Source organism: Rhinoraja longicauda, chromosome 3 (genome assembly GCF_053455715.1).
Source record: "Rhinoraja longicauda isolate Sanriku21f chromosome 3, sRhiLon1.1, whole genome shotgun sequence".
In the NCBI taxonomy this organism is placed as follows: domain Eukaryota; kingdom Metazoa; phylum Chordata; class Chondrichthyes; order Rajiformes; family Arhynchobatidae; genus Rhinoraja; species Rhinoraja longicauda.
The window spans coordinates 3,036,942-3,062,706 of NC_135955.1; the positions used below are offsets into that span (position 1 = coordinate 3,036,942).

A 25,765-nucleotide genomic window follows, 5' to 3' on the forward strand; every position below is an offset into this window, starting at 1 on the left:
TTCTCGCTATTGCGTAGGTTTACTAGGTTAATTCCCGGAATGGCGGGACTGTCATATGTTGAAAGACTGGAGCGACTAGGCTTGTATACACCGAAATTTAGAAGGATGACAATAGACAATAGACAATAGACAATAGGTGCAGGAGTAGGCCATTCAGCCCTTCGAGCCAGCACCGCCATTCAATGCGATCATGGCTGATCACTCTCAATCAGTACCCCGTTCCTGCCTTCTCCCCATACCCCCTCACTCCGCTATCCTTAAGAGCTCTATCCAGCTCTCTCTTGAAAGCATCCAACGAACTGGCCTCCACTGCCTTCTGAGGCAGAGAATTCCACACCTTCACCACCCTCTGACTGAAAAAGTTCTTCCTCATCTCCGTTCTAAATGGCCTACCCCTTATTCTCAAACTGTGGCCCCTTGTTCTGGACTCCCCCAACATTGGGAACATGTTATCTGCCTCTAATGTGTCCAATCCCCTAATTATCTTATATGTTTCAATAAGATCCCCCCTCATCCTTCTAAATTCCAGTGTATACAAGCCCAATCGCTCCAGCCTTTCAACATACGACAGTCCCGCCATTCCGGGAATTAACCTAGTGAACCTACGCTGCACGCCCTCCATAGCAAGAATATCCTTCCTCAAATTTGGAGACCAAAACTGCACACAGTACTCCAGGTGCGGTCTCACCAGGGCCCGGTACAACTGTAGAAGGACCTCTTTGCTCCTATACTCAACTCCTCTTGTTACGAAGGCCAACATTCCATTGGCTTTCTTCACTGCCTGCTGAACCTGCATGCTTCCTTTCATTGACTGATGCACTAGGACACCCAGATCTCGTTGAACTCCCCCTCCTCCTAACTTGACACCATTCAGATAATAATCTGCCTTTCTATTCTTACTTCCAAAGTGAATAACCTCACACTTACCTACATTAAACTGCATCTGCCATGTATCCGCCCACTCACACAACCTGTCCAAGTCACCCTGCAGCGTTATTGCATCTTCCTCACAATTCACACTACCCCCCAACTTAGTATCATCTGCAAATTTGCTAATGGTACTTTTAATCCCTTCGTCTAAGTCATTAATGTATATCGTAAATAGCTGGGGTCCCAGCACCGAACCTTGCGGTACCCCACTGGTCACTGCCTGCCATTCCGAAAGGGACCCATTTATCCCCACTCTTTGCTTTCTGTCTGTCAACCAATTTTCTATCCATGTCAGTACCCTACCCCCAATACCATGTGCCCTAATTTTGCCCACTAATCTCCTATGTGGGACCTTGTCGAAGGCTTTCTGAAAGTCGAGGTACACCACATCCACTGACTCTCCCTTGTCAATTTTCCTAGTTACATCCTCAAAAAATTCCAGTAGATTTGTCAAGCATGATTTCCCCTTCGTAAATCCATGCTGACTCGGAATGATCCCGTTACTGCTATCCAAATGCTCAGCAATTTCGTCTTTTATAATTGACTCCAGCATCTTCCCCACCACTGATGTCAGACTAACTGGTCTATAATTACCCGTTTTCTCTCTCCCTCCTTTCTTAAAAAGTGGGATAACATTTGCTATCCTCCAATCCACAGGAACTGATCCTGAATCTATAGAACATTGAAAAATGATCTCCAATGCTTCCACTATTTCTAGAGCCACCTCCTTAAGTACTCTGGGATGCAGACCATCAGGCCCTGGGGATTTATCAGCCTTCAGTCCCATCAGTCTACCCAAAACCATTTCCTGCCTAATGTGGATTTCCTTCAGTTCCTCCATCACCCTAGGTTCTCCGGCCCCTAGAACATTTGGGAGATTGTGTGTATCTTCCTCAGTGAAGACAGATCCAAAGTAACGGTTTAACTCGTCTGCCATTTCTTTGTTCCCCATAATAAATTCCCCTGCTTCTGTCTTCAAGGGACCCACATTTGCCTTGACTATTTTTTTCCTCTTCACGTACCTAAAAAAACTTTTGCTATCCTCCTTTATATTATTGGCTAGTTTACCCTCGTACCTCATCTTTTCTCCCCGTATTGCCTTTTTAGTTAACTTTTGTTGCTCTTTAAAAGAGTCCCAATCCTCTGTCTTCCCACTCTTCTTTGCTATGTTATACTTCCTCTCCTTAATTTTTATGCTGTCCCTGACTTCCCTCGTCAGCCACAGGTGTCTCTTACTCCCCTTAGAGTCTTTCCACCTCTTTGGAATAAATTGATCCTGCAACCTCTGCATTATTCCCAGGAATACCTGCCATTGCTGTTCTACCGTCTTCCCTGCTAGGGCCTCCTTCCAATCAATTTTGGCCAGCTCCTGCCTCATGCCTCTGTAATCCCCTTTGCTATACTGTAATACCGACACTTCCGATTTTCCCTTCTACCTTTCCATTTGCAGAGTAAAACTTATCATGTTGTGATCACTGCCTCCTAATGGCTCTTTTACCTCTAGTCCCCTTATCAGATCAGGATCATTACACAACACTAAATCCAGAATTGCCTTCTCCCTGGTAGGCTCCAGTACAAGCTGTTCTAAGAATCCATCTCGAAGGCACTCTACAAACTCTCTTTCCTGGGGTCCATTTCCAACCTGATTTTCCCAGTCTACCTGCATGTTGAAATCTCCCATAACCACCGTAGATGAGAGGGGATCTTATTGAAACGTATAAGATTATTAAGGGATTGGACACGTTAGAGGCAGGAAACATGTTCCCAATGTTGGGGGAGTCCAGAACCAGGGGCCACAGTTTAAGAATAAGGGGTAGGCCATTTAGAACTGAGATGAGGAAAAACCTTTACAGTCAGAGAGTTGTAAATCTGTGGAATTCACTGCCTCAGAAGGCAGTGGAGGCCAATTCCATGGATGCTTTCAAGAGAGAGCTAGATAGAGCTCTTAAGGATAGCGGAGTCAGGGGGTATGGGGAGAAGGCAGGAACGGGGTACTGATTGGGAATGATCAGCCATGATCACATCAGAATCAGAATCAGAATTTCCTTTATTGTCATCCAAAAAAAACAAGTCCTTTGGACGAGATTTTGTCACCCACAGTCCTGGCTCGAAGGGCCGAATGGCCTACTCCTGCACCTATTGTTTATAACATCTCTGGCAGGGAAGGAATGGGCGACGTTTCGGGTCGAGACCCTCCTTCAGTCTGATCATGACTCCATCCCCTGCCCTGTAACTGAGGCACGGTAGCGCAGCGGTAGAGTTGCTGCTTTACAGCGAATGCAGCGCCGGAGACTCAGGTTCGATCCTGACTACGGGTGCTGCACTGTAAGGAGTTTGTACGTTCTCCCCGTGACCTGCGTGGGTTTTCTCCGAGATCTTCGGTTTCCTCCCACACTCCAAAGACGTACAGGTATGTAGGTTAATTGGCTGGGTAAATGTAAAAAATTGTCCCTAGTGGGTGTAGGATAGTGTTAATGTACGGGGATCGCTGGGTGGCACGGACTTGGAGGGCCGAAAAGGCCTGTTTCCGGCTGTATATATATGATATGACCCCGTGATCTGGCAATGACTAGTTTTGTAAAATCATCCACTGTTGCCTGAAGGATTAGGCAGCAACACTGCTCCAAAACTCCCCCCTGGTCTTTTAAACTTATAATTTACAAGCTTCCTCCATGGGACTATTTTAGCGATGACTAAAACTAACCACTGGACGTGAACTCTGAGTAATTCTCAAGGTCGGGGCAAAATTCATGGTCCTTTGAGTTTTTGCAATAGCTCTAGCCTTGAAATATTATCAAGACGATGGCTTTTAAAGATGAGATTTTGTTTTTAACACAAGTGGACTCTGAACAGGGGAGGACTATTATTAGCCCAGGTGCAGATGCCTGGGATGGTCGTTGGTGCATTAGTGAGTGACGTGCCTGACTGGGACCCCTGGCAGCACGGTGGCGCAGCGGGTCGAGCTGCTGCCTTGCAGCACCAGGGACCCGGATTCGATCCTGACTACGGGCACCGTCTGTACGGAGTTTGTACGTTCTCCCCGTGACCTGCGTGGGCTTTCTCCGAGAACTTCTGTTTCCTCCCGCACTCCAAAAATTAACTTGTGGGTTAATTGGCTTGGTGTAAATGTAAACTGTCCCTAATGTGTGTGTGCAGGATAGTGTTAGTGTGCGGGGATCGCTGGTCGGCGCGGACTCGGTGGGCCGAAGGGCCTGTTCCCGTGCTGTATCTCTGAACTAAACTGCTCACTGTGACCGGCCTCTGATGCAGTCAACGCAATCCAGTCATCTCGATCTCTCCCTAATGGGTGTCCCGAGTTAATGTTTCTACAGTTTAGGAGCTAATGTTTTAACTCTTGATTAGTTTAACCTTTGGACACCACCCTTGGCTCTTGCTGTGTGTCTTGGTTGTGTCTCATTCCTGTGGCAGTCAGCAGTGGGATTGCAGCTGGTAGCAACCGCTCAATTTGGAGTAGGCAAGGAACTGCAGATGCTGGCTTACAAAAACAGACGCAGTGCTGGAGTAAACTCAGCGGGTCAGGCAGCATCTCCAAAGGAAACTATTCTGGGAATGAATGGGTTAACATATGATGATCGTTCGACGGCACTGGGCCTGTACTCGCTGGAGTTTAGAGATACAGCGTGGAAACAGGCCCTTCGGCCCACCGGGTCCGCGCCGCCCAGCGATCCCCGCACATTAACACTATCCTACGCACACTAGGGACAATTTTTACATTTGCCCAGCCAATTAACCTACATACCTGTACGTCTTTGGAGTGTGGGAGGAAACCGAAGATCTCGGAGAAAACCCACGCAGGTCACGGGGTGAACGTACAAACTCCGTACAGGCAGCGCCCGTAGTCAGGATCGAACCTGAGTCTCCGGCGCTGCATTCGCTGTAAGGCAGCAACTCTACCGCTGCGCCACCGTGCCGCTCAGAAGGATGAGGGGGGGAGACCTCATTGAAACTTACCGAATAATGAAAGGCCTGGATAGAGTGGATGCAGAGAGGATGTTTCCACTAGTGGGAGAGTCTAGGATCAGAGGGCACAGCCTCAGAATAAAAGGACGATCCTTTAGAAAAGAGATGAGAAAGAATTTCTTTAGCCAAAAGGTGGTGAATCTGTGGAATTCATTGCCACAGACGACTGTGGAGGCCAAGTCATTGGGTATTTTTAAGGCAGAGGTTCTTGATTAGTAAGGGCATCAAAGGTTACAGGGAGATGGCAGGAGAATGGGGTTGGGAGACAGAGATACCACAGCCATGAGTGAATGACAGAATAGACTCAATGGGTCAAATGGCTTAATTCTGCTCCAATGTCTTGTTATGAACTTAATTTGGGGACTCAGACTGAATGGGACTTAGGGGACTGGATGAAGAGAATTGGGAGGGTACTGACCCAAACCCACCTCTCCGTGTTCTCCAGAGATGCTGCCTGACCCGCTGAGTTACTCCAGCACTCTGTGAAACGTCACCTATCCATGTCCTCCACAGATGCTACCTGACCCGCTGAGTTACTCCAGCACTCTGTGAAACGTCACCTATCCATGTTCTCCACAGATGCTGCCTGACCCGCTGAGTTACTCCAGCACTTTGTTTTTTTAAAAATTGTAAACCAGCATCTGCAGTTCCTGGTTTATACTTGGAGACTTGCATATTTATCTCATGGCCCAAGTGTTTTGAATGATCCTTTTTAAGAAGTTCTCAGTCTTTTACCACCAAGAGTCCATAGCTGCCTGAAACTGTCATCGCGAGTACTGTATACAGTGCGGTCAAGTCTTATGGCACACTTGCCTTCGTGGCATTGAGCATCAGAGTCAGGAAGTCATGATGTGGCTTTATAGGACTTTGGTTCGACCACATTTGGATTATTGTGTGCAGTCCTGGTCTCCCCGTTCCAGGAAGGGTGTGGATGTTTTGCAGAGGAGCTTTAACAGGATGATAGACAATGGACAATAGGTGCAGGAGGAGGCCATTCAGCCCTTCGAGCCAGCACCGCCATTCAATGTGATCATGGCTGATCATTCTCAATCAGTACCCCGTTCCTGCTTTCTCCCCATACCCCCTGACTCCGCTATCCTTAAGAACTCTATCTAGCTCTCTCTTGAATGCATTCAGAGAATTGGCCTCCGCTGCCTTCTGAGGCAGAGAATTCCACAGATTTACAACTCTCTGACTGAAAAGGTTTTCCCTCATTTCCGTTCTGAATGGCCTACCCCTTATTTTTAAACTGTGGCCCCTGGTTCTGGACTCCCCCAACAGTGGGAACATGTTTCCTGCCACTAACGTGTCCAACCCCTTAATAATCATACGTTTCGATAAGATCCCCTCTCATCCTTCTAAATTCCAGTGTATACAAGCCTAGTCGCTCCAGTCTTTCAACATACGACAGTCCCGCCATTCCAGGCATCAACCTAGTAAACCTACGCTGCACGCCCTCAATAGCAAGAATATCCTTCCTCAAATTTGGAGACCAAAACTGCACACAGTACTCCAGGTGCGGTCTCACTAGGGTCCTGTACAACTGCAGAAGGACCTCTTTGCTCCTGGATTCGGGGGCATTGAATACAAGGAAAGGTTGGACAGGCTCGTAGCATCAAAGGCTGAGGTGTGAGCTGATAGAAACACATGAAATTGACCCACAGATAGGGTAGACAGACCTTTCTGTCCAGAGTGGAAATACCAAAGATGAGAGAGCATAGATTAAGCTGAGAGGAATAAAGTTTAAAGATGTGCAGGGCGAGTTGAATTGAATTGAATTGAATTGAATTGAATTGAATACATTTTATTAGCCAAGTGTGTACACAGATCAGCCAAAACATTACGACCATCTGCCTAATATGCTGTTGGTCCTCCGTGTGCAGCCCCATACGCAGCAGGGTGTGATGCACATTCCTCCCGTGACCACCATTAACATTTTCTGTGACTTGTGCCACAGTCGACCTTCTGTCAGTTCGGACCAGACGGGATAGCCTTCGTTGCCCTCGCGCATCGATGAGCCTTGGGCGCCCAACACCCTGCCTGTCGCCGGTTTGTGGTTTGTCCCTCCTCGGACCACTGTCGGTAGGTACTCACCACTGCTGACCGGGAGCACCCCACAAGCCTTGCCGTTTCAGAGATGCTCTGACCCAGCCGTCTGGCCAGAACAATTTGGCCCTTGTCAAAGTCGCTCAGGTCTTTACTCCTGCCCATTTCTTCAACTTCAAGAACTGACTGTTCACTTGCTGCCCAATATATCCCACCCCTTGACAGGTGCCATTGTAACAACATAATCAACGTTATTCACTTCACCTGTCAGTGGTCATAATGTTTTGGCTGATATATACGTACAAGGAATTTGCCTTTGTGCTCCGCTCACAAGTAACAACACGACATACGTTAGGAATAAATCATAAAACTTAAAAAATAAAACATTACAGTTTAAACATGTGAAGGATGAAATTAAATACCAGAGCAAAAGGAGACTACAGACTTTGGCTGTTGAGTAGAGCTATTGCTCGTGGAAAGAAGCTGTTTTTATGTCTGGCTGTGGCTGCTTTGACAGTCCGGAGTCGCCTTCCAGAGGGAAGTGCTTCAAAGAGTTTGTGGCCAGGGTGAGAGGGGTCAGAGATGTTCATTTTAAACAGAATAGTGGGTGCCTGGAACGTGTTGCCAGGGGTGTTGGTAGGGGCAGATACAATGATGGTGTTTACGAGGCTTTCTTTAGATAGGTACATGGATCTGGGTCATGTGCAAGAGGTGGGCTGTGGTGAAGAAGTCTGGTTCGAGCTTACTGGCGCGGTAAAAAAAAAAATTGTCTTTAGAGATACAGGGCAGAAACAGGCCCTTCGGCCCACCGCCTGTCTGCTGACCAGCAATCACCCCGTGCACTAACACTATCCTGCACACTGGGGACAATTTGCAATTTCACCAAAGCTAATTAACCCACCAAGTTGTGCATCTTTGAAGTGTGGGAGGAAACCAGGGCACCCGGAGAAAACCCACACTGTCACAGGGAAGAACGTGCAAACTCCACACAGGCAGCACCCCTCAGTTGGGATTAAACCCTGGTCTCTGGCACTGTAAGGCAGCAACTGGAAGGGGCGGCACGGTGGCGCAGCGGTAGAGTTGCCGCCTTACAGCTAACGCAACGCCGAAGACCTGGGTTCGATCCTGACCACGGGCACCGTCTGTACGGAGTTTGTACGTTCTCCCCGTGACCTGCGTGGGTTTTCTCCGAGATCTTCGGTTTCCTCCCGCACTCCAAAGACGTACAGGTTTGTAGGTTAATTGGCTGGGCAAATGTAAAAATTGTCCCTAGTGGGTGTAGGATGGTGTTAATGTGCAGGGATTGCTGGTCAGTGCGGACCCGATGGGCCGAAAGGGCCTGTTTCTGCGCTGTATCTCTGAATACCACCTTGTGCCGCGATTGAGTGGGACACGGGCCAAATGCAGGTAAATGGGATTAATTTGAATGGGGGCATCTTTGTTGGCGTGGACAAGTTGAGTCGAAGGGCCTGTTTGTGCTGTCGACTCTGTCTCTACTTCGGGCAAATCCGCCAACTCTAGACACACGGCAGGGTGGCACAGCGGGTCGTGCTGCTGCCTCACAGCGCCAGAGACCCGGGTTCAATCCAGACCACGGGTGCTGTCTGTACGGAGTTTGCACGTTCTCCCCGTGACCTGCGTGGGTTTTCTCCGAGATCTTCAGATTCCTCCCGCACTCCAAAGCCGTAGAGGTCTACAGGTTAATTGGCTTGGCTTGGTGTAATTGTAATTCCAGAACCAGGGGCCACAGTTTAAGAATAAGGGGTAGGCCATTTAGAACGGAGATGAGGAAAAACTTTTTCAGTCAGAGAGTTGTAAATCTGTGGAATTCTCTGCCTCAGAAGGCAGTGGAGGCCAATTCTCTGAATGCATTCAAGAGAGAGCTAGATAGAGCTCTTAAGGATATCGGAGTCAGGGGGTATGGGGAGAAGGCAGGAACGGGGCACTGATTGAGAATGATCAGCCATGATCACATTGAATGGCGGTGCTGGCTCGAAGGGCCGAATGGACTACTCCTGCACCTATTGTCTATTGTCTATTGTAAAGTTGTCCCCAGTGTGTGTAGGCTGGTGTGCTGGGATCGCTGGTCGGTGCGGACTCGGTGGGCTGAAGGGCCTGTTTCTGCGCTGTCGCTCAAAACTAAACTAAACACACTGATCTGGCGAGACACAGAATGCTGGAGTAACACAGCGGGTCAGGCAGCATCCCCTGGAGATTTTGATTTACCTTCGATTTAAACCAGCATCTGCAGTTAGTTTTCCTTACATTGACCTGGCTGCTAACCTTCCTTCCCTCCCCCCCCCCCCCCCCAGGTTGGATGCTGTGTGCTGAGGTCCTCTCCCAGTTCCAGACCAGCTGTCTACCCGCACCTCGTGTCTTCCGAACCCAGAGAACAACATGTCTGACCCCGTTGAGATCAGTCCCACTCCACCCGAGACATCGCCCTCAAAAACATCCAAGAAGGACAAAAAACGAGGTAAGAAACTCTGTGGGTTGACACTAAATGCTGAGGCAACTCAGTGGGACAGGCAGCCTCTCTGGAGAGAAGGAATGGGTGACATTTCGGGTCAAGTCAAGTCAAGTCAATTTTATTTGTAAAGCACATTTAAAAACAACCCACGTTGACCAAAGTGCTGTACATCAGTTCAGGTAGTAAGAACGAACATACAATGGCACACAAACATAACAGCACATACATAAACAGTTCACAGCACCCCCTCAGAGGGCCTCAAACGCTAGGGAGTAGAGATAGGTTTTGAGCCTGGACTTAAAGGAGTCGATGGAGGGGGCAGTTCTGATGGGGAGAGGGATGCTGTTCCACAGTCTAGGAGCTGCAACCGCAAAAGCGCGGTCACCCCTGAGCTTAAGCCTAGACCGTGGGATAGTCAGTAGCCCCAAGTCGGCCGACCTGAGGGACCTGGAGATAGAGTGGTGGGGTAGAAGATTTTTGATATGGGGGGGGGGAGCCGGTTTAGGGCTTTGTATGTGAATAGGAGGAGCTTGAAGTTGATTCTGTACCGTACTGGGAGCCAGTGGAGAGAGGCCAGAATCGGGGTGATGTGGTCCCTTTTACGGTTACCCGTCAGGAGTCTCGCTGCGGCGTTTTGGACCAATCGCAGGCGGGACAGGGATGATTGGCTGATCCCAGTGTAGAGGGAGTTGCAGTAGTCTAGGCGGGAGGAGATGAATGCGTGGATGATTTTTTTCGATGTCGTCAAATTGGAGGAATGGTTTGATTTTAGCTACGGTACGAAGCTGGAAGGAGCTGGCTTTTACCACAGAGTTGACTTGCTGTCAAGACCCTTCGTCAGACTGAGAGTCAGGGGAGAGGGAGACACAGAGATGGAAGGGGAAGGTGTGAAAACGAGACATCAAAGGGGATGAGGTGCAAGGAAAATGTAGAGTAGATCGTTTTTAGCTCGGAGAGGCATAGAGAGATAAAATGTAGCTTGGAAGACGGTCATACAGGTCAGAGAACTAGGGTGGGGGAGGGGGATGGAGAGAGAGGGAAAGCAAGGGTCACTTGATGTTAGAGACATCGATGTTCAAACCACTGGGTTACAAGCTGCCCAAGCAAAATACGAGGTGCTGTTCCTCCAGCTTGCATTGGGCCTCACACTGGCAAGGCTTTTAGATCTGGTGGTCTAGATCGGACCGACTCATTCATGTTAGAAGTTGCGCTGAGTTTTATTCCTCTCCTGGTGATCTTCAGGCAATGCATGCAGTCATGAGGAGAATGGATCCGGTGAATGCATACACCTCTTTCATAGAAACATAGCAACATAGAAAATAGGTGCAGGAGTAGGCCATTCGGCCCTTCGAGCCTGTACGCACCGCCATTCAATATGATCATGGCTGATCATCCAACTCAGTATCCTGTACCTGCCTTCTTTCCATACCCCCTGATCCCTTTAGCCACAAGGGCCACATCTAACTCCCTCTTAAATATAGCCAATGAACTGGCCTCAACTACCCTCTGTGGCAGAGAATTCCACAGATTCACCACTCTCGGTGTGAAAAAAAACGTTCTCATCTCGGTTCTAAAAGACTTCCCCCTTATCCTTAAACTGTGACCCCTGGTTCTGGACTTCCCCAACATCGGGAACAATCTTCCCGCATCTAGCCTGTCCAACCCCTTAAGAATTTTGTACGTTTCTATAAGATCCCCCCTCAATCTTCCAAATTCTAGCGAGTACAAACTGAGTCTATCCAGTCTTTCTTCATATGAAAGTCCTGCCATCCCAGGAATCAATCTGGTGAACCTTCTCTGTACTCCCTCTATGGCAAGAATGTCTTTCCTCAGATTAGGAGACCTAAACTGTACGCAATACTCCTGGTGTGGTCTCACCAATGCCCTGTACAACTGCAGCAGAACCTCCCTGCTCGTATACTCCCAGGGCATTTGAATCAAGTGCAGGGCGGAATGGCCCGGTGGCGCAGGGTAGAGTTGCTGCCTTACAGCGTTTGGACGGCCTATTCTGTGCAGCCCTTCTTGAACAGAAGCACGACGCTTGAAAGCCTCCAGTCTTCCGCCATCTCTTCCTGCATTTAATGATGACTCTGAAATCCCAGCACCTGCAATTTCCCCCTCTCTCGTTTTCCCCTCTAGTGCCCTCGGATAAATCTGATCAGGCCCGGGAGATGTACCTGCCTTCATGCACGTCAGGACTTTCAGCGCCTCTTCCACCACTACACTGACTGCTCTCAAGACACTCCCAGTGTCTCGCCCCGGTCTCCCCATCCCCGGGGAACTTGCCCATCTCCTGCGGCTGCTCACAGAGTTGACCGCATTGATCCCCGATCAATTCCTGAAAGGGGTCCTTGCCTTTTTCCCCCTTTACCTGCTTATTGTCACTTCCAAACGCTTCTATAATTGCTGACCTCGCCAACCTATGCTGCTTCAAGACTGAATTTTCCACTCGGCCCATCCACTTCCCTGAAATCCCACCCCCTCTGCACACGAACATTCCCAGTGTTCATGGTTATTGAGTTGTTGCCCAGCATAGAAATGGGAACTTCGTCAATGCCAACCAAATATGGCATGTTGGGCTAGTCTTATTTGGCCCATAGCACTCTAAACTCTTCCAAATGGTATATACCCACCTTGACAACTTCCTCTGACAGCTCATTCCATATGCCCAGTTGTGTAAACAGTTACCCCTTAGGTTCCTATTACATCTTCCCCCTCTTGCCTTACACCTAGTTGTTGATATCCCTACACCGGGGGTACAAAGCTCCCCTACTAAGGGATGGCACAGTGTCACAGTGGCTCAGCGATAGAGTCACTGCCTTACAGCCCCAGAGACCCGAGTTCAATCCTGACTTACTCGGTTAACTCCCGGAATGGCGGGACTGTCGTATGTTGAAAGACCGGAGCGACTAGGCTTGTATACACTGGAATTTAGAAGGATGAGAGGAGATCTTATCGAAAAGTATAAGATTATTAAGGGGTTGGACACGTTAGAGGCAGGAGACATGTTCCCAATGTTGGGGGAGTCCAGAACCAGGGGCCACAGTGTAAGAATAAGGGGTAGGCCATTTAGAACTGAGATGAGGAAAAACGTTTTCAGTCAGAGAGTTGTGAATCTGTGGAATTCTCTGCCTCAGAAGGCAGTGGAGGCCAATTCTCTGAATGCTTTCAAGAGAGAGCTAGATAGAGCTCTTAAGGATAGCGGAGTCAGGGGGTATGGGGAGAAGGCAGGAACGGGGTACTGATTGTGAATGATCAGCCATGATCACATTGAATGGCGGTGCTGGCTCGAAGGGCCGAATGCCCTCCTCCTGCACCTACTGTCTATTGTCTATTGTCTATTGTCTACTACGGGTGCTAACTGTACGGAGTTTGTACGTTCTCTCCGAGTCCTGCGCGGGTTTTCTCCGAGATCCGCGGTTTCCTCCCACGCTCCAAAGACGTGCAGGTATGTCGGCTAAAATTGGTTTGGTATAAATCTAAAATTGTCCCGCGTGTGTGTAGGGTCGTGTTAGTGAGCGGGGATCGCTGGTCGGTGCGGACTCGATGGGCCGAAAGAAAACAAAGGCCCTGCAACCTGAGGTGCAGCTTTACTAGAAGGTGGCGGGTATATGGTACAAGGTGTCAGGGGAGGTAGTTGAGACAAGTTCTATAACTGAGGGCAGCACGGTGGCGCGGCGGTAGAGTTGCTGCCTTACAGCGCCAGAGACCCAGTTCAATGACTGACTATCGGTGCTGTCTGCACAGAGTTTAGTTTAGAGACACAGCGCAGAAACAGGCCCTTCGGCCCACCGGGTCCGCGCCGACCAGCGATCCCCGCACACTAACATTATCCTACACACACTAGGGATCATTTTTACATTTACCAAGCCAATTAGCCTGCAAACCTGCACGTCTTTGGAGTGCGGGAGGAAGCCGAAGATCTCGGAGAAAACCTACGCAGGTCACGGGGAGAACGTACAGACAGCGCCCGTAGTCGGGATTGAACCCGGGTCTCCGGCGCTGCATTCGCTGTAAGGCAGCAACTCTGCCGCTGCGCCACCGTGCAGCACTATTTCTACGTTCTCCCCGTGACCTGCGTGGGTTTTCTCTGAGATCTTCGGTTCAAAGACGTGCAGGTTTGTAGGTTGATTAGTTTGGTAAAATGCAACAACAAAAAAAATTTGTAGCTGAGCCAAGTAAATAACTGTTTTGTTGCGCGCTGTCCAGTCAGCTAGAAGATTGTCCAAGATTATAATCGAGCCGTCCACAGTGTGCAAGGGCATAACGTTTAGTGCACGGTAATGTGCAATTAAAGATAGTCTGATGATCCCGAATGAGGTAGATAGTGCGTCAGGGCCACTGTAGCCGTGGTAGGAGGGTTCATGTGCTGGGAAGAGACTGTTCCTGAATCTGGAGGTGTACCTCTTGCCCGATGCGAGGGAGAGTGGCCGGGGTGAGACTGCTCCTTGATTATGCTGCTGGGCCTTGCCGAGGCCAGCGTGAAGCACAGGTGGAGTCGATGGGCCGCGTCCACTATTTCCTGCGGCCTTCGAACGGGCACAGAGATAGGAATCCGTGTCTCGGGAATGTGAAGAATGCACACCGGGGTAGCTGGGTCTGGGGAGAGCATGGATCGGCAGGCAGACGTTCCTGTTGTGGCCGTTTGGCACTTGTCCTGGCTGCGACTGAACCACCACCTATAGGTTAGGATTGGACATGCTGGAGGCAGCAAAGATGTTCCCAATGTTGGGGGAGTCCAGAACAAGGGGCCACAGTTTGGGCTAAATGGCCTCCTCCTGCACCTATTTTCTATGTTTCTAAAATCTTTCACTGTACTTCGGTACACGTGACAATAAACTAAGGGGTTGGACAAGTTAGAGGCAGGAACCATGTTCCCAATGTTGGGGGAGTCCAGAACAAGGGGCCACAGTTTAAGAATAAGGGGTAGGCCATTTAGAACGGAGATGAGGAAAAACTTTTTTAGTCAGAGTGTTGTGAATATGTGGAATTCTCTGCCTCAGAGGGCAGTGGAGGCCAAGTCTCTGAATACATTCAAGAGAGAGCTAGATAGAGCTCTTAAGGATAGCGGAGTCAGGGGGTATGGGGAGAAAGCAGGAACGGGGTACTGATTGAGAATGATCAGCCATGATCACATTGAATGGCGGTGCTGGCTCGAAGGGCCGAATGGCCTCCTCCTGCACCTATTGTCTATTGTCTATTGTCTATAAACTAAAAACGACCTCTAGGATCACCCCTTCAGTCCCCTGAGCACCAAGGAATAAAGTCCTAGCCTGCCCCGACCTCTCCCTGTAGCTCAGGCCCTCGAGTCCTGGCAACATCCTCGCGATTCTTCCCAGCATTCTTTTCCGGCTGAATGGCATCCTTCCCGTAGCAGGGTGACCGACTCCGAGCACAAGCACAAGTACAGGACAGTCACAGCACACCTGCGGGTGTCACGGAAAGTTTACAACGGGAACTCTGTCCAAACGTCAGCGATTTACCAGCTGCCATTAACTTGCTCAACCTTTCATAGGTCAAGCAGGCCATAAACACCATAAAATAGTAACGGATATCAACGGTAACGTGCAGGTTTCATACTAACAGGTCCTGAACCTGTCACATATTTGCGGAAGGAGCAAAGAGGTCCTTCTGCAGTTGTACAGGGGAAGTCCTCCTGCACTTATTTTCTATGTCTCTCTCCCTGTGCAATTTGTAGCTGAGCCAAGTAAATAACTGTTTTGTTGCGCGCTGTCCAGTCAGAAAGAAGACTGTCCGAGATTATAATCGAACCGTCCACAGTGTGCAAGGGCATAACGTTTAGTGCAAGGTAATGTGCAATTAAAGATAGTCTGATGATCCCGAATGAGGTAGATAGTGCGTCAGGGCCATTGTAGCCGTGGTAGGAGGGTTCACGTGCTGGGAAGAGACTGCTCCTGAATCTGGAGGTGTACCTCTTGCCCGATGCGAGGGAGAGTGGCCGGGCTGAGACTGCTCCTTGATTATGCTGCTGGGCCTTGCCGAGGCCAGCGTTAAATGCAGGTGGAGTCGATGGGCCGCGTCCACTGTTTCCTGCGGCCTTCGAACGGGCACAGAGATAGGAATCCGTGTCTCGGGAATGTGAAGAATGCACACCGGGGTGGCTGGGTCTGGGGGGAGCATGGATCGGCAGGCAGACGTTCCTGTTGTGGCCGTTTGCCACTTGTCCTGGCTGCGACTGAACCACCACCTATAGGTGCTGTACTTCGTGGTCCGGTATCTGTTATAGCTTTGTTGTGACTCTGGAAGGACCACAGGTACACGTGTTTAAAAAGGTTATAATGCTGGAGCTTAAATCCAGGCTGTTTATTCCACGGCCACCTGGAACCAGAGTGACCACCAAATCACCTCATACTCTCATTCATTCAGGCTGAAGAAGGGTCTCGACCCGAAGCGTCAACCAATTCCTTCTCTCCCGAGATGCTGCCTGACCTGCTGAGTTACTCCAGCATTTTGTGAATAAATAACCTCAATCTCTTATATACACGTTACCTCACAGGCAAACAAAGTAGTCCTTGTGATACAACAAAGTAGTCCTTGCAATATCACAACACCCCACTTGTCTTATAAATTAAAATATATTTAACGACAAACTCTAAACACAAATGTTTTTTTATTAACACCATAAAATAGTAACGAATATCAACGGTAGCGTGCAGCTATCTTACTAACACGTCCTGAACCTGTCACATATTTGCGGAAGGAGCAAAGGGGTCATAGAAACATAGAAAATAGGTGCAGGAGTAGGCCATTCGGCCCTTCGAGCCTGCACCGCCATACAATGTGATCATGGCTGATCATCCAACTCAGTATCCTGTACCTGCCTTCTCTCCATACCCCCTGATCCCTTTAGCCACAAGGGCCACATCTAACTCCCTCTTAAATATAGCCAATGAACTGGCCTCAACTACCTTCTGTGGCAGAGAATTCCACAGATTCACCACTCTGTGTGAAATAAAACGTTCTCATCTCGGTCCTAAAAGACTTCCCCCTTATCCTTAAACTGTGACCCCTTGTTCTGAACTTCCCCAACATCGGGAACAATCTTCCCGCATCTAGCCTGTCCAACCCCTTAAGAATTTTGTAATTTTCTATAAATTCCCCCATCAATCTTCTAAATTCCAGCGAGTACAAGCCGAGTCTATCCAGTCTTTCTTCATATGAAAGTCCTGCCATCCCAGGAATCAATCTGGTGAACCTTCTCTGTACTCCCTCTATGGCAAGAATGTCTTTCCTCAGCATAGGAGACGAAAACTGTAAGCAATACTCCAGGTGTGGTCTCACCAATACCCTGTACAACTGCAGCAGAACCTCCCTGCTCCTATACTCAAATCCCCTCGCTATGAATGCCAACACACCATTCGCTTTCTTCACTGCCTGCTGCAGTTGTACAGGGGAAGTCCTCCTGCACTTATTTTCTATGTCTCTCTCCCTGTGTAACTTTCTGCTGCTGTTGCAATGTGTAAATCCCTGGTCTTTGGCCTGCTTGACCTATGAAAGGTTGTGCAAGTTAATGGCAGCTGATAAATCGCTGACGTTTGGACAGAGTTCCCATTGTAAACTTTCCGTGCTCGGAGTTAGTCACCCTGCTACAGAAGGATGCCATTTAGCCGGAAAAGAATGCAGGGAAGATTTGTGAGGATGTTGCCAGGACTCGAGGGCCTGAGCTACAGGGAGAGCTCGGATGAACAAGGATACCCAGACCTCTTTGTACTTCCCCATTTCCTAACTTGACACCATTCCGATAATAATCTGCCTTCCTGTTCCTACCACCAAAGTGGATAACCTCACACTTATCCACATTAAACTGCATCTGCCATGCATCTGCCCACTCACACAACCTGTCCAAGTCACCCTGCATCCTCATAGCATCCTCCTCACAGTTCACACTGCCACCCAGCTTTGTGTCATCTGCAAATTTGCTAATGTTACTTTTAATCCCTTCATCCAAGTCATTAATGTATATTGTAAATAGCTGCGGTCCCAGCACCGAGCCTTGCGGTACCCCACTAGTCACTGCCTGCCATTCTGAAAGGGACCCGTTAATCCCTACTCTTTGTTTCCTGTCTGCCAACCAATTTTCTATCCATGTCAGTACCCTACCCCCAATACCGTGTGCTCTAATTTTGCCCACTAATCTCCTATGTGGGACCTTATGCTGCTGGCCTTGCCGAGGCAGCGTGAGGTGTAGATGGAATTAATGGAGGGGAGGTTGGTTCGTGCGATGGTCTGGGCTGCGTCCACAATTCGCTGCAATTTCTTGCGGTCTTGGATGGAGCTGCTCCAAGCTGTGATGCGTCCCGATTAAAATCCTTTCTCTGGCGCATCTGTAGAAGTTGGTGAGAGTTGTCGGGCGCATGTCGAGCTTCCTAAGCCTTCCAAGGAAGGAGATGTGTTGGTGTTGCTTCCACACCCAAGAACATTTGTTGTTAGTTTGTGGTGAAGAAGCTGTTCTTGCACCTGGGGGGGGGGGGGGGGGGGGGAGGGGGCTGTTTTTGGACCCCTGTACCTTCCCAATGGTGCAGGAAGGAACTGCAGGCGCTGGTTGGAACCGAAGACAGACGCACAAAACGCTGGAGTAACTCAGCGGGACAGAGCGGGATGGGATGAGAGCGCGGTCAGGGTGGCGTGGGTCTCGGATACTGGCTGCCTTACGGGGGCAGCATCTCCTGTAGATCCCTTCAACGGTGAGGAGGTCAGTACCCGTGACGGGCCGATTGTGACACAGTGGCTTCACGACTCTGCTCCACCCCAGGTCCAGAGAAGACCGAGGAGTTCCTCCTGGCTAGGTTCAAAGGCGATGGGATTCGCTACAAGGCCAAGATAATTGGCATTGATGACGTGGCTGAAGCCCGAGGAGATCAGATGTGCCAGGATTCGATGATGAAACTGAAGGTACGGTCTCTGCTTTCCCCCCCCCCCCCCCCTCCTACAGAGGCCTGGTGGTCCAAATCTAGACATTGCTAAAACTTTAACGTTTTAAGGTGAGAGGGGAAAGATTGAACAGGAACCTAAGGCGGCAACGTTTTACACACAGATGGTGGTGGGTGTATGGGACGAACTGCCAGTGGAGGTGGGGTGTTTGGACATTTGGACAGGTACTTGGGTAGGAAGGATAAGGACAATAGACAATAGACAATAGGCAATAGACAATAGACAATAGACAATAGACAATAGACAATAGGCAATAGACAATTGACAATAGGCAATAGGCAATAGGCAATAGGCAATAGGCAATAGGCAATAGACAATAGACAATAGGCAATAGACAATAGACAATAGGCAATAGACAATAGACAATAGGTGCAGGAGGAGGCCATTCAGCCCTTCGAGCCAGCACCGCCATTCAATGTGATCATGGCTGATCATTCACAATCAGTACCCCGTTCCTGCCTTCTCCCCATACCCCCTGACTCCACTATCCTTAAGAGCTCTATCTAGCTCTCTCTTGAAAGCATCCAGAGAATTGGCCTCCACTGCCTTCTGAGGCAGAGAATTCCACAGATTCACAACTCTCTGACTGAAAAGGTTTTTCCAAATCTCCGTTCTAAATGGCCTACCCCTTATTCTTAAACTGTGGCCCCTTGTTCTGGACTCCCCCCAACATTGGGAACATGTTTCCTGCCTCTAACGTGTCCAACCCCTTAATAATCTTATACGTTTCGATAAGATCCCCTCTCATCCTTCTAAATTCCAGTGTATACAAGCCCAGTCGCTCCAGTCTTTCAACATACGACAGTCCCGCCATTCCGGCAATTAACCTGGTAAACCTACGCTGCACGCCCTCAATAGCAAGAATGTCCTTCCTCAAATTTGGAGACCAACACTGCACACCCCCCTCCAGGGGGGAGGTGTCTGGTTATGTTTTGGTGTAGGGATGGTTTCTGTAAGAGGTGGGCAGGGAGGGATCTTGTGTTGCACGTTCTGTGCTGACGTGACTCTGGGTTGACCACTTGTCTGCTGACTCTCCTGTCCAGGGTATCGCCATCGCCGCCCGTGCCCAGGGCCAGCACAAGCAGAGGATCTGGTTGACCATCTCCCTGTCTGGGATCAAGCTGATCGACGAGAAGACTGGTGTGAGTATCCTCCCGTGCGCACACATCAGTTGAGTTTATTCTCACGCGTACCAAGGCGCGGTGAAAAGCCTTTTGCTGCCTGCTGACCAGTCAGCGGGAAGTCAATACGTGATAACAATCGAGCCATTTAGCCTGCCTTTAGTTTAGTTTAGAGGTACAGCGCGAAAATATAGGCCCTTCGGCCCACCGAGTCCGCACCGACCAGCCATTGTCACTGTTGTGTAGGATAGTGCTAATTTACAATTTTAGCACTATCCTAGCCAATTAACCTGCAAACCTGGAGTGTGGAAGGAAACCGGTGCGCCCGGTGGCACAGCGGTAGAGTTGCCGCCTTACAGCGAATGCAGCGCCGGAGACTCAGGTTCGATCCTGACTACCGGCGCCGTCTGTACGGAGTTTGTACGTTCTCCCCGTGACCTGCGTGGGTTTTCTCCGAGATCTTCCGTTTCCTCCCACACTCCAAAGACGTACAGGTCTGTAGGTTAATTGACTGGGTAAATGTTAAAATTGTCCCTAGTGGGTGTAGGATAGTGTTAGTGTGCCAGGATCGCTGGGCGGCACGGACCCGGTGGGCCGAAGGGCCTGTTTCCGCGCTGTATCTCTAAATCTAAAATCTAAAAAAAACCCACGCGGTCACAGGTAGTACGTACAGACGGCCGCCATTATTCGGGATCGAACCCAGGTCTCTTGACGCTGTGAGAAGCAACTCTACCGCTGTGCCACCATGCGGCCCTCTACCCGAACCCCCCCCCCCCTGAGTGTCGAGAGCCTCTGGTTGATTACTTGCAAGCCGCAATCGTTTGAGTTGCCTATCAGTGCTGCTGTGAACGTAACTGATTCTGTTTTCGATCCTGGACGCGGGTGCTGATTGCACGTTCTCCCCGTGACCACGTGGGTTTTCTCTGGGCGCTCCGGTTTCCTCTCGCACTGCAAAGACGTGCAGGTTTAATTGGGGTTGGTAAAACTGTAAATTGTCCCTAGTGTGTGTAGGATAGTGTTAACGTGCGGGGATCGCTGGTCGGCGCGGACACGGTGGGCCGATGGGCCTGTTTTGCGCGCTGTATCTCTAAACTAAACTAAAAATTGCAGTCTTTTACCCTGAGAAGGGGAATCGAGAGCCAGAGGGCACGGTATAAGGTGACAATAGACAATAGACAATAGGTGCAGGAGGAGGCCATTCGGCCCTTCGAGCCAGCACCGCCATTTAATGTGACCATGGCTGATCATTCTCAATCAGTACCCCGTTCCTGTCATCTCCCCGTACCCCCTGACTCCGCTATCCTTAAAAGCTCTATCTAGCTCTCTCTCTTGAATGCATTCAGAGAATTGGCCTCCACTGCCTTCTGAGGCAGAGAATTCCACAGATTCACAACTCTCTGACTGAAAAAGTTTTTCCTCATCTCCGTTCTAAATGGCCCACCCCTTATAATAACAATAATAATAATAATAATATGCCTTTATTGTCATTGTACGAACAGTACAACGAAATTAAAAGTGCTACATCTGAAACAGTGCGACAGTGCAATTCTTTCAAAGACAATCGCACAAATATAGGAACCAACACAACAAGTACCAATATCAATAAAAACCAATAAAAAACCTAATAAATAATGAATAGGTTTTACACCTAAAATGCTGAAAATATTCAAAAAGTGCGACGAAAGTGAAAGTCAAATCAAGTCAAGTATTTCCATTCACAGTCTTTATGGCCCAGGGAAAGGAACAGTTTTTATGTTGGTCTGTTCTGGTCCTTAGGCTCCTGTAGCACCTCCCAGAGGGCAGGAGAGCAAACACTTCATATCCTGGGTGTGTGCTGACCTTCATTATATTTCTGGCCCTGTTTAGACAACGCGGGCTGGAGATGTCCTCCAGGGAAGGCAGTGGACAGCCGATGATTTTCTCTGCTGCCTTAATAACCTTCTGGAGGGCCTTCTGGTCTGCAACTGAGCAGCCAGCATACCACACTATGTAATACGCTCAGTATACCACTGTAGAATACCACAGTATGCCAGTACGCTCTCAATGGTGGAGGTCACCAGCAGATTCTCCTTCAGTTTCTTTTTCCGGAGCAGTCTTAAAAAGTGCAGTCTCTGCTGTGACTTTTTAACTACCGCCGTAGTATTTGCAGTCCAGGAGAGGTCCTGGGAGATGGTGGTCCCCAGGAACTTGAAGGTGCTCTCCACTTCCTCCCCATTTATAAGAAGTGGGGTTGGAACTGCTCTGTGTCTCCTGAAGTCCAGTACCATTTCTTTTGTCTTACTGGTATTCAGTGCTAAGTTGTTTGCCTCGCACCATTTGGACAGAGCACACACCTCGTCTCTGTATGCAGACTCGTCTCCTCCAGTGATCAGACCGACCACAGTTGTGTCGCCTGCAAATTTGATGATTGAATCGGAGGGGTGAATAGGAGTGCAGTCGTGTGTGTACAGAGCATAGAGGAGGGGGCTCAGCACACAGCCCTGCGGGGAGCCAGTGCTGAGCGGAATGGTGGAGGAGCTGTGGGGGCCGATCTTGACAGATTGTGGGCGGTTTGTGAGGAAGTCTTATTCTTAAACTGTGGCCCCTGGTTCTGGACTCCCCCAACATTGGGAGCATGTTTCCTGCCTCTAACGTGTCCAACCCCTTAATAATCTTATATTTTTCGATAAGATCCCCTCTCATCCTTCTAAATTCCAGTGTATACAAGCCCTGTCGCTCCAGTCTTTCAACATACGACAGTCCCGCCATTCTGGGAATTAACCTAGTAAATCTACGCTGCACCCCCTCAATAACAAGAATATCCTTCCTCAAATTTGGAGACCAAAACTGCACACAGTACTCCAGGTCGGGTCTCACTAGGGCCCTGTACAACTGCAGAAGGACCTCTTTGCTCCTCTACTCAACTCCACTTGTTAGGAAGGCCAACATTCCATTGAGAGTGAGAGTGGGGATGGGAAGTAAAGATTTAATAGATACCTGAGGGGTAACTGTTTTTACACAAAGGGTGGTGGGTATATCGGACGAGCTGCCAGAGGAGGTAGTTGAGGCAGGGACGGTCATCACATTTAAGGGTCAGAATAAACGGAGATGAGGAATTTCTTTAGGTGGTGAATCTGTGGAATTCATCGCCTCAGAAGGCTGTGGCGGTCATCAAAGGGCATTTTTGAAGTGGGGATTGGCAGGTTCTTGATTCATAAGGGTGTCAGGGGTTCTGGGGAGAAGGCAGGAGAATGGGGTTAGGAGGAAGAGAGAGATCAGCCACGATTGAATGGCAGAGTTGACTCGATGGGCCAAATGGCCTAATTCCGATCCTGTCACTTATGACCTTATGAGCAGGAGAATCGAGATCCAGAGGGCATAAGTTTAAGGTGAGGGGGGGAAGATTTAATTGGAACATGAGGGGCAACTTTTTTTTAACAAAGAGTGGTGGGTGTATGGAACGAGCTGCTGGAGGAGGTAGTTGAGTATATCAGGACCATCACAACCTTTAAGAAGCATTTAGACAAGGTGCGTGGAAAGTGTGTAAGAAGGAACTGCAGATGCTGGTATAAACCAAAGATAGACACAAAAAGCTGGAGTAACTCAGCGGGACAGGCAGCATCCCTGGAGAGAAGGAACGGGTGGCGTTTTGGGTCGAGACCCTTCTTCAGACTGGTTAGGGGTAAGGGAAACGAGAGATATAGACGGTGATGTGGAGAGATAAAGAACAATGAATGATAAGTTTGGAGGGATATTGGCCAAACGCAGGCAGTTGGGACTAGTGTAGATGGGGCATGTTGGTCTGCGTGGGCAAGTTGGGCTGAAGGGCCTGTTTCCACACTGTAAGACTCTAAGCCTGAGCCTTGGTGATGGGGGATGGGAGTGGGTGAAGGGCCGTGCCACTGATTGTGCCCCTCGTATCACCCAAGCCCTTGGGCTTGTATTCACTGGAGTTTAGAAGGATGAGGGAGGAATCTTATAGAGACGTATAAAATTATACAAGGATTCGACAAGCTAGATGCAGGACAAATATTCCCAATGTTGGGGGAGTCCAGAACCAGGGGACACACAGTCTAAGAATAAAGGGGAGGCCATTTAAAACTGAGGTGAGAAGAAACCTTTTCACCCAGAGAGTTGTGAATTTGTGGGAATTCTCTGCCACAGAAGGCAGTGGAAGCCGATTCACTGGATGAATTTAAAAGAAAGTTAGATAGAGCTCTGGGGCAGGGCTTCTTAAACTCATTCACCCTTGAGTCTTTATCGCAAAATTTTATTCACCCTCGACAAATTTTCTTATGTTTCTTGGTAATTTTCGTCTTATTCTCCCTTGTGCATAATTTTATATATATTAAGTCATTCAATAGACAATAGACAATAGGTGCAGGAGGAGGCCATTTGGCCCTTCGAGCCAGCACCGCCATTCAATGTGATCATGGCTGATCATTCTCAATCAGTACGCCGTTCCTGCCTTCTCCCCATACCCCCTGACTCCGCTATCCTTAAGAGCTCTATCCAGCTCTCTCTTGAATGCATTCAGAGAATTGGCCTCCACTGCCTTCTGACGCAGAGAATTCCACAGATTCACAACTCTCTGACTGAAAAGGTTTTTCCTCATCTCTGTTCTAAATGGCCTACCCCTTATTCTTAAACTGTGGCTCCTGGTTCTGGACTCCCCCAACATTGGGAACATGTTTCCTGCCTCTAAAGTGTCCAACCCCTTAATAATCTTATACGTTTCGATAAGATCCCCTCTCATCCTTCTAAATTCCAGTGTATACAAGCCTAGTCGCTCCAGTCTTTCAACATATGACAGTCCCACCATTCCGGGAATTCATGCACCCTTCTAGTTTCATTCACCCTTGGGTGAACCATTAACCAGTTTAAGAATGACTGCTCTAGGGGTTGGTGGAATCAAGGGGTAAGGGGAGAAGGCAAGCACGGGTTACTGATTGTGGATGATCAGCCCATGACCACAATGAATGGCGGTGCTGGCTCGAAGGGCCGAGTGGGCGCCTCCTGCACCCATTGTCTATGTTTCTACGCTTCTCCGCCCCCCCCACCCAGGTGATCGAACAGGAGCACACGGTCAACAGGATCTCCTTCATCGCCCGTGACGTCACCGACAACCGCGCCTTCGGTTACGTGTGTGGAGCAGAGGGCCAGCACCAGTTCTTCGCCATCAAGACCGCCCAGCAGGTACGGTGACCCGCCATCACGGGGTGGGCAGAGAGTGCCCTGGCCTCTCGGGTGTGGGCGGGGAAGAAGGCAAACTGTGGCCAGTACGATCCATAACCAGGTAGAGACAAAGAACTGATGTTGGTTTATACCAAAGGTAGACACAGAGTGCTGGAGTAACTCAGCGGGTCAGGCTGCATCTCTGGAGAACATGGATAGGTGACGTTTCACAGAGTGCTGGAGTAACTCAGCGGGTCAGGCTGCATCTCTGGAGAACATGGATAGGTGACGTTTCACAGTGCTGGAGTAACTTAGCGGGTCAGGCAGGCAGAAAAAGGAATAGGTGACGGGATCGGAAAGGTCCCGACCCATCCCCATTCTCCAGAGATGCTGCCTGACCCCCTGAGTTACTCCAGAACTGTAGGTGTCTGTTCTTGGTGTGAAGAAGGGGCCCGACTCGAAATGTCACACAATGCTGGAACATCACACAACCTGATGGTCTGCATCCCAGGGTGCTTAAGGAGGCGGCTCTAGAAATCATGGACGCATTGGTGATCATTTTCCAATGTTCTATAGAGTCAGGATCAGTTCCTGTGGATTGGAGGGTAGCTAATGTTGTCCCACTTTTTAAGAAAGGAGAGAGAGAGAAATCGGGAAATTATAGACCAGTTAGCCTGACATCAGTGGTGGGGAAGATGCTGGAGTCAATTATAAAAGACGAAATTGCGGAACATTTGGATCGCAGTAACAGGATCGTTCCGAGTCAGCATGGATTTATGAAGGGGAAATCATGCTTGACTAATCTTCTGGAATTTTTTGATGATGGAACTAGGAAAATGGACAAGGGAGAGCCAGTGGATGTGGTGTACCTGAACTTTCAGAAAGCCTTTGATAAGGTCCCACATAGGAGATTAGTGGGCAAAATTAGAGCACATGGTATTGGAGGTAGGGTGCTGACATGGATAGAAAATTGGTTGGCAGACAGGAAACAAAGAGTAGGGATTAACGGGTCCCTTTCAGAATGGCAGGCAGTAACTAGTGGGGTGCCGCAAGGCTCAGTGCTGGGACCGCAGCTATTTACAATATACATTAATGACTTAGATGAAGGGAT

The 25,765-nt window shown here is 49.1% G+C and overlaps 1 protein-coding gene across 2 annotated transcripts in view; it reads left to right on the forward strand.

Annotated features, from left to right (window-relative positions):
* Positions 1-9,274: 9,274 nt before the first annotated feature.
* LOC144592297 (disabled homolog 2-like) overlaps positions 9,275-25,765 on the forward strand; it is a 53,264-nt gene continuing 36,773 nt past the window's right edge. For both annotated transcript variants that reach the window (XM_078396821.1, XM_078396820.1), the window contains exons 1-4: positions 9,275-9,433; positions 18,201-18,340; positions 19,423-19,521; positions 24,544-24,675. In XM_078396821.1, the coding sequence (XP_078252947.1) occupies positions 9,355-9,433; positions 18,201-18,340; positions 19,423-19,521; positions 24,544-24,675 (450 nt within the window). In that variant the 5' untranslated portion in view covers positions 9,275-9,354. The remainder of the gene's footprint in view (positions 9,434-18,200; positions 18,341-19,422; positions 19,522-24,543; positions 24,676-25,765) is intronic.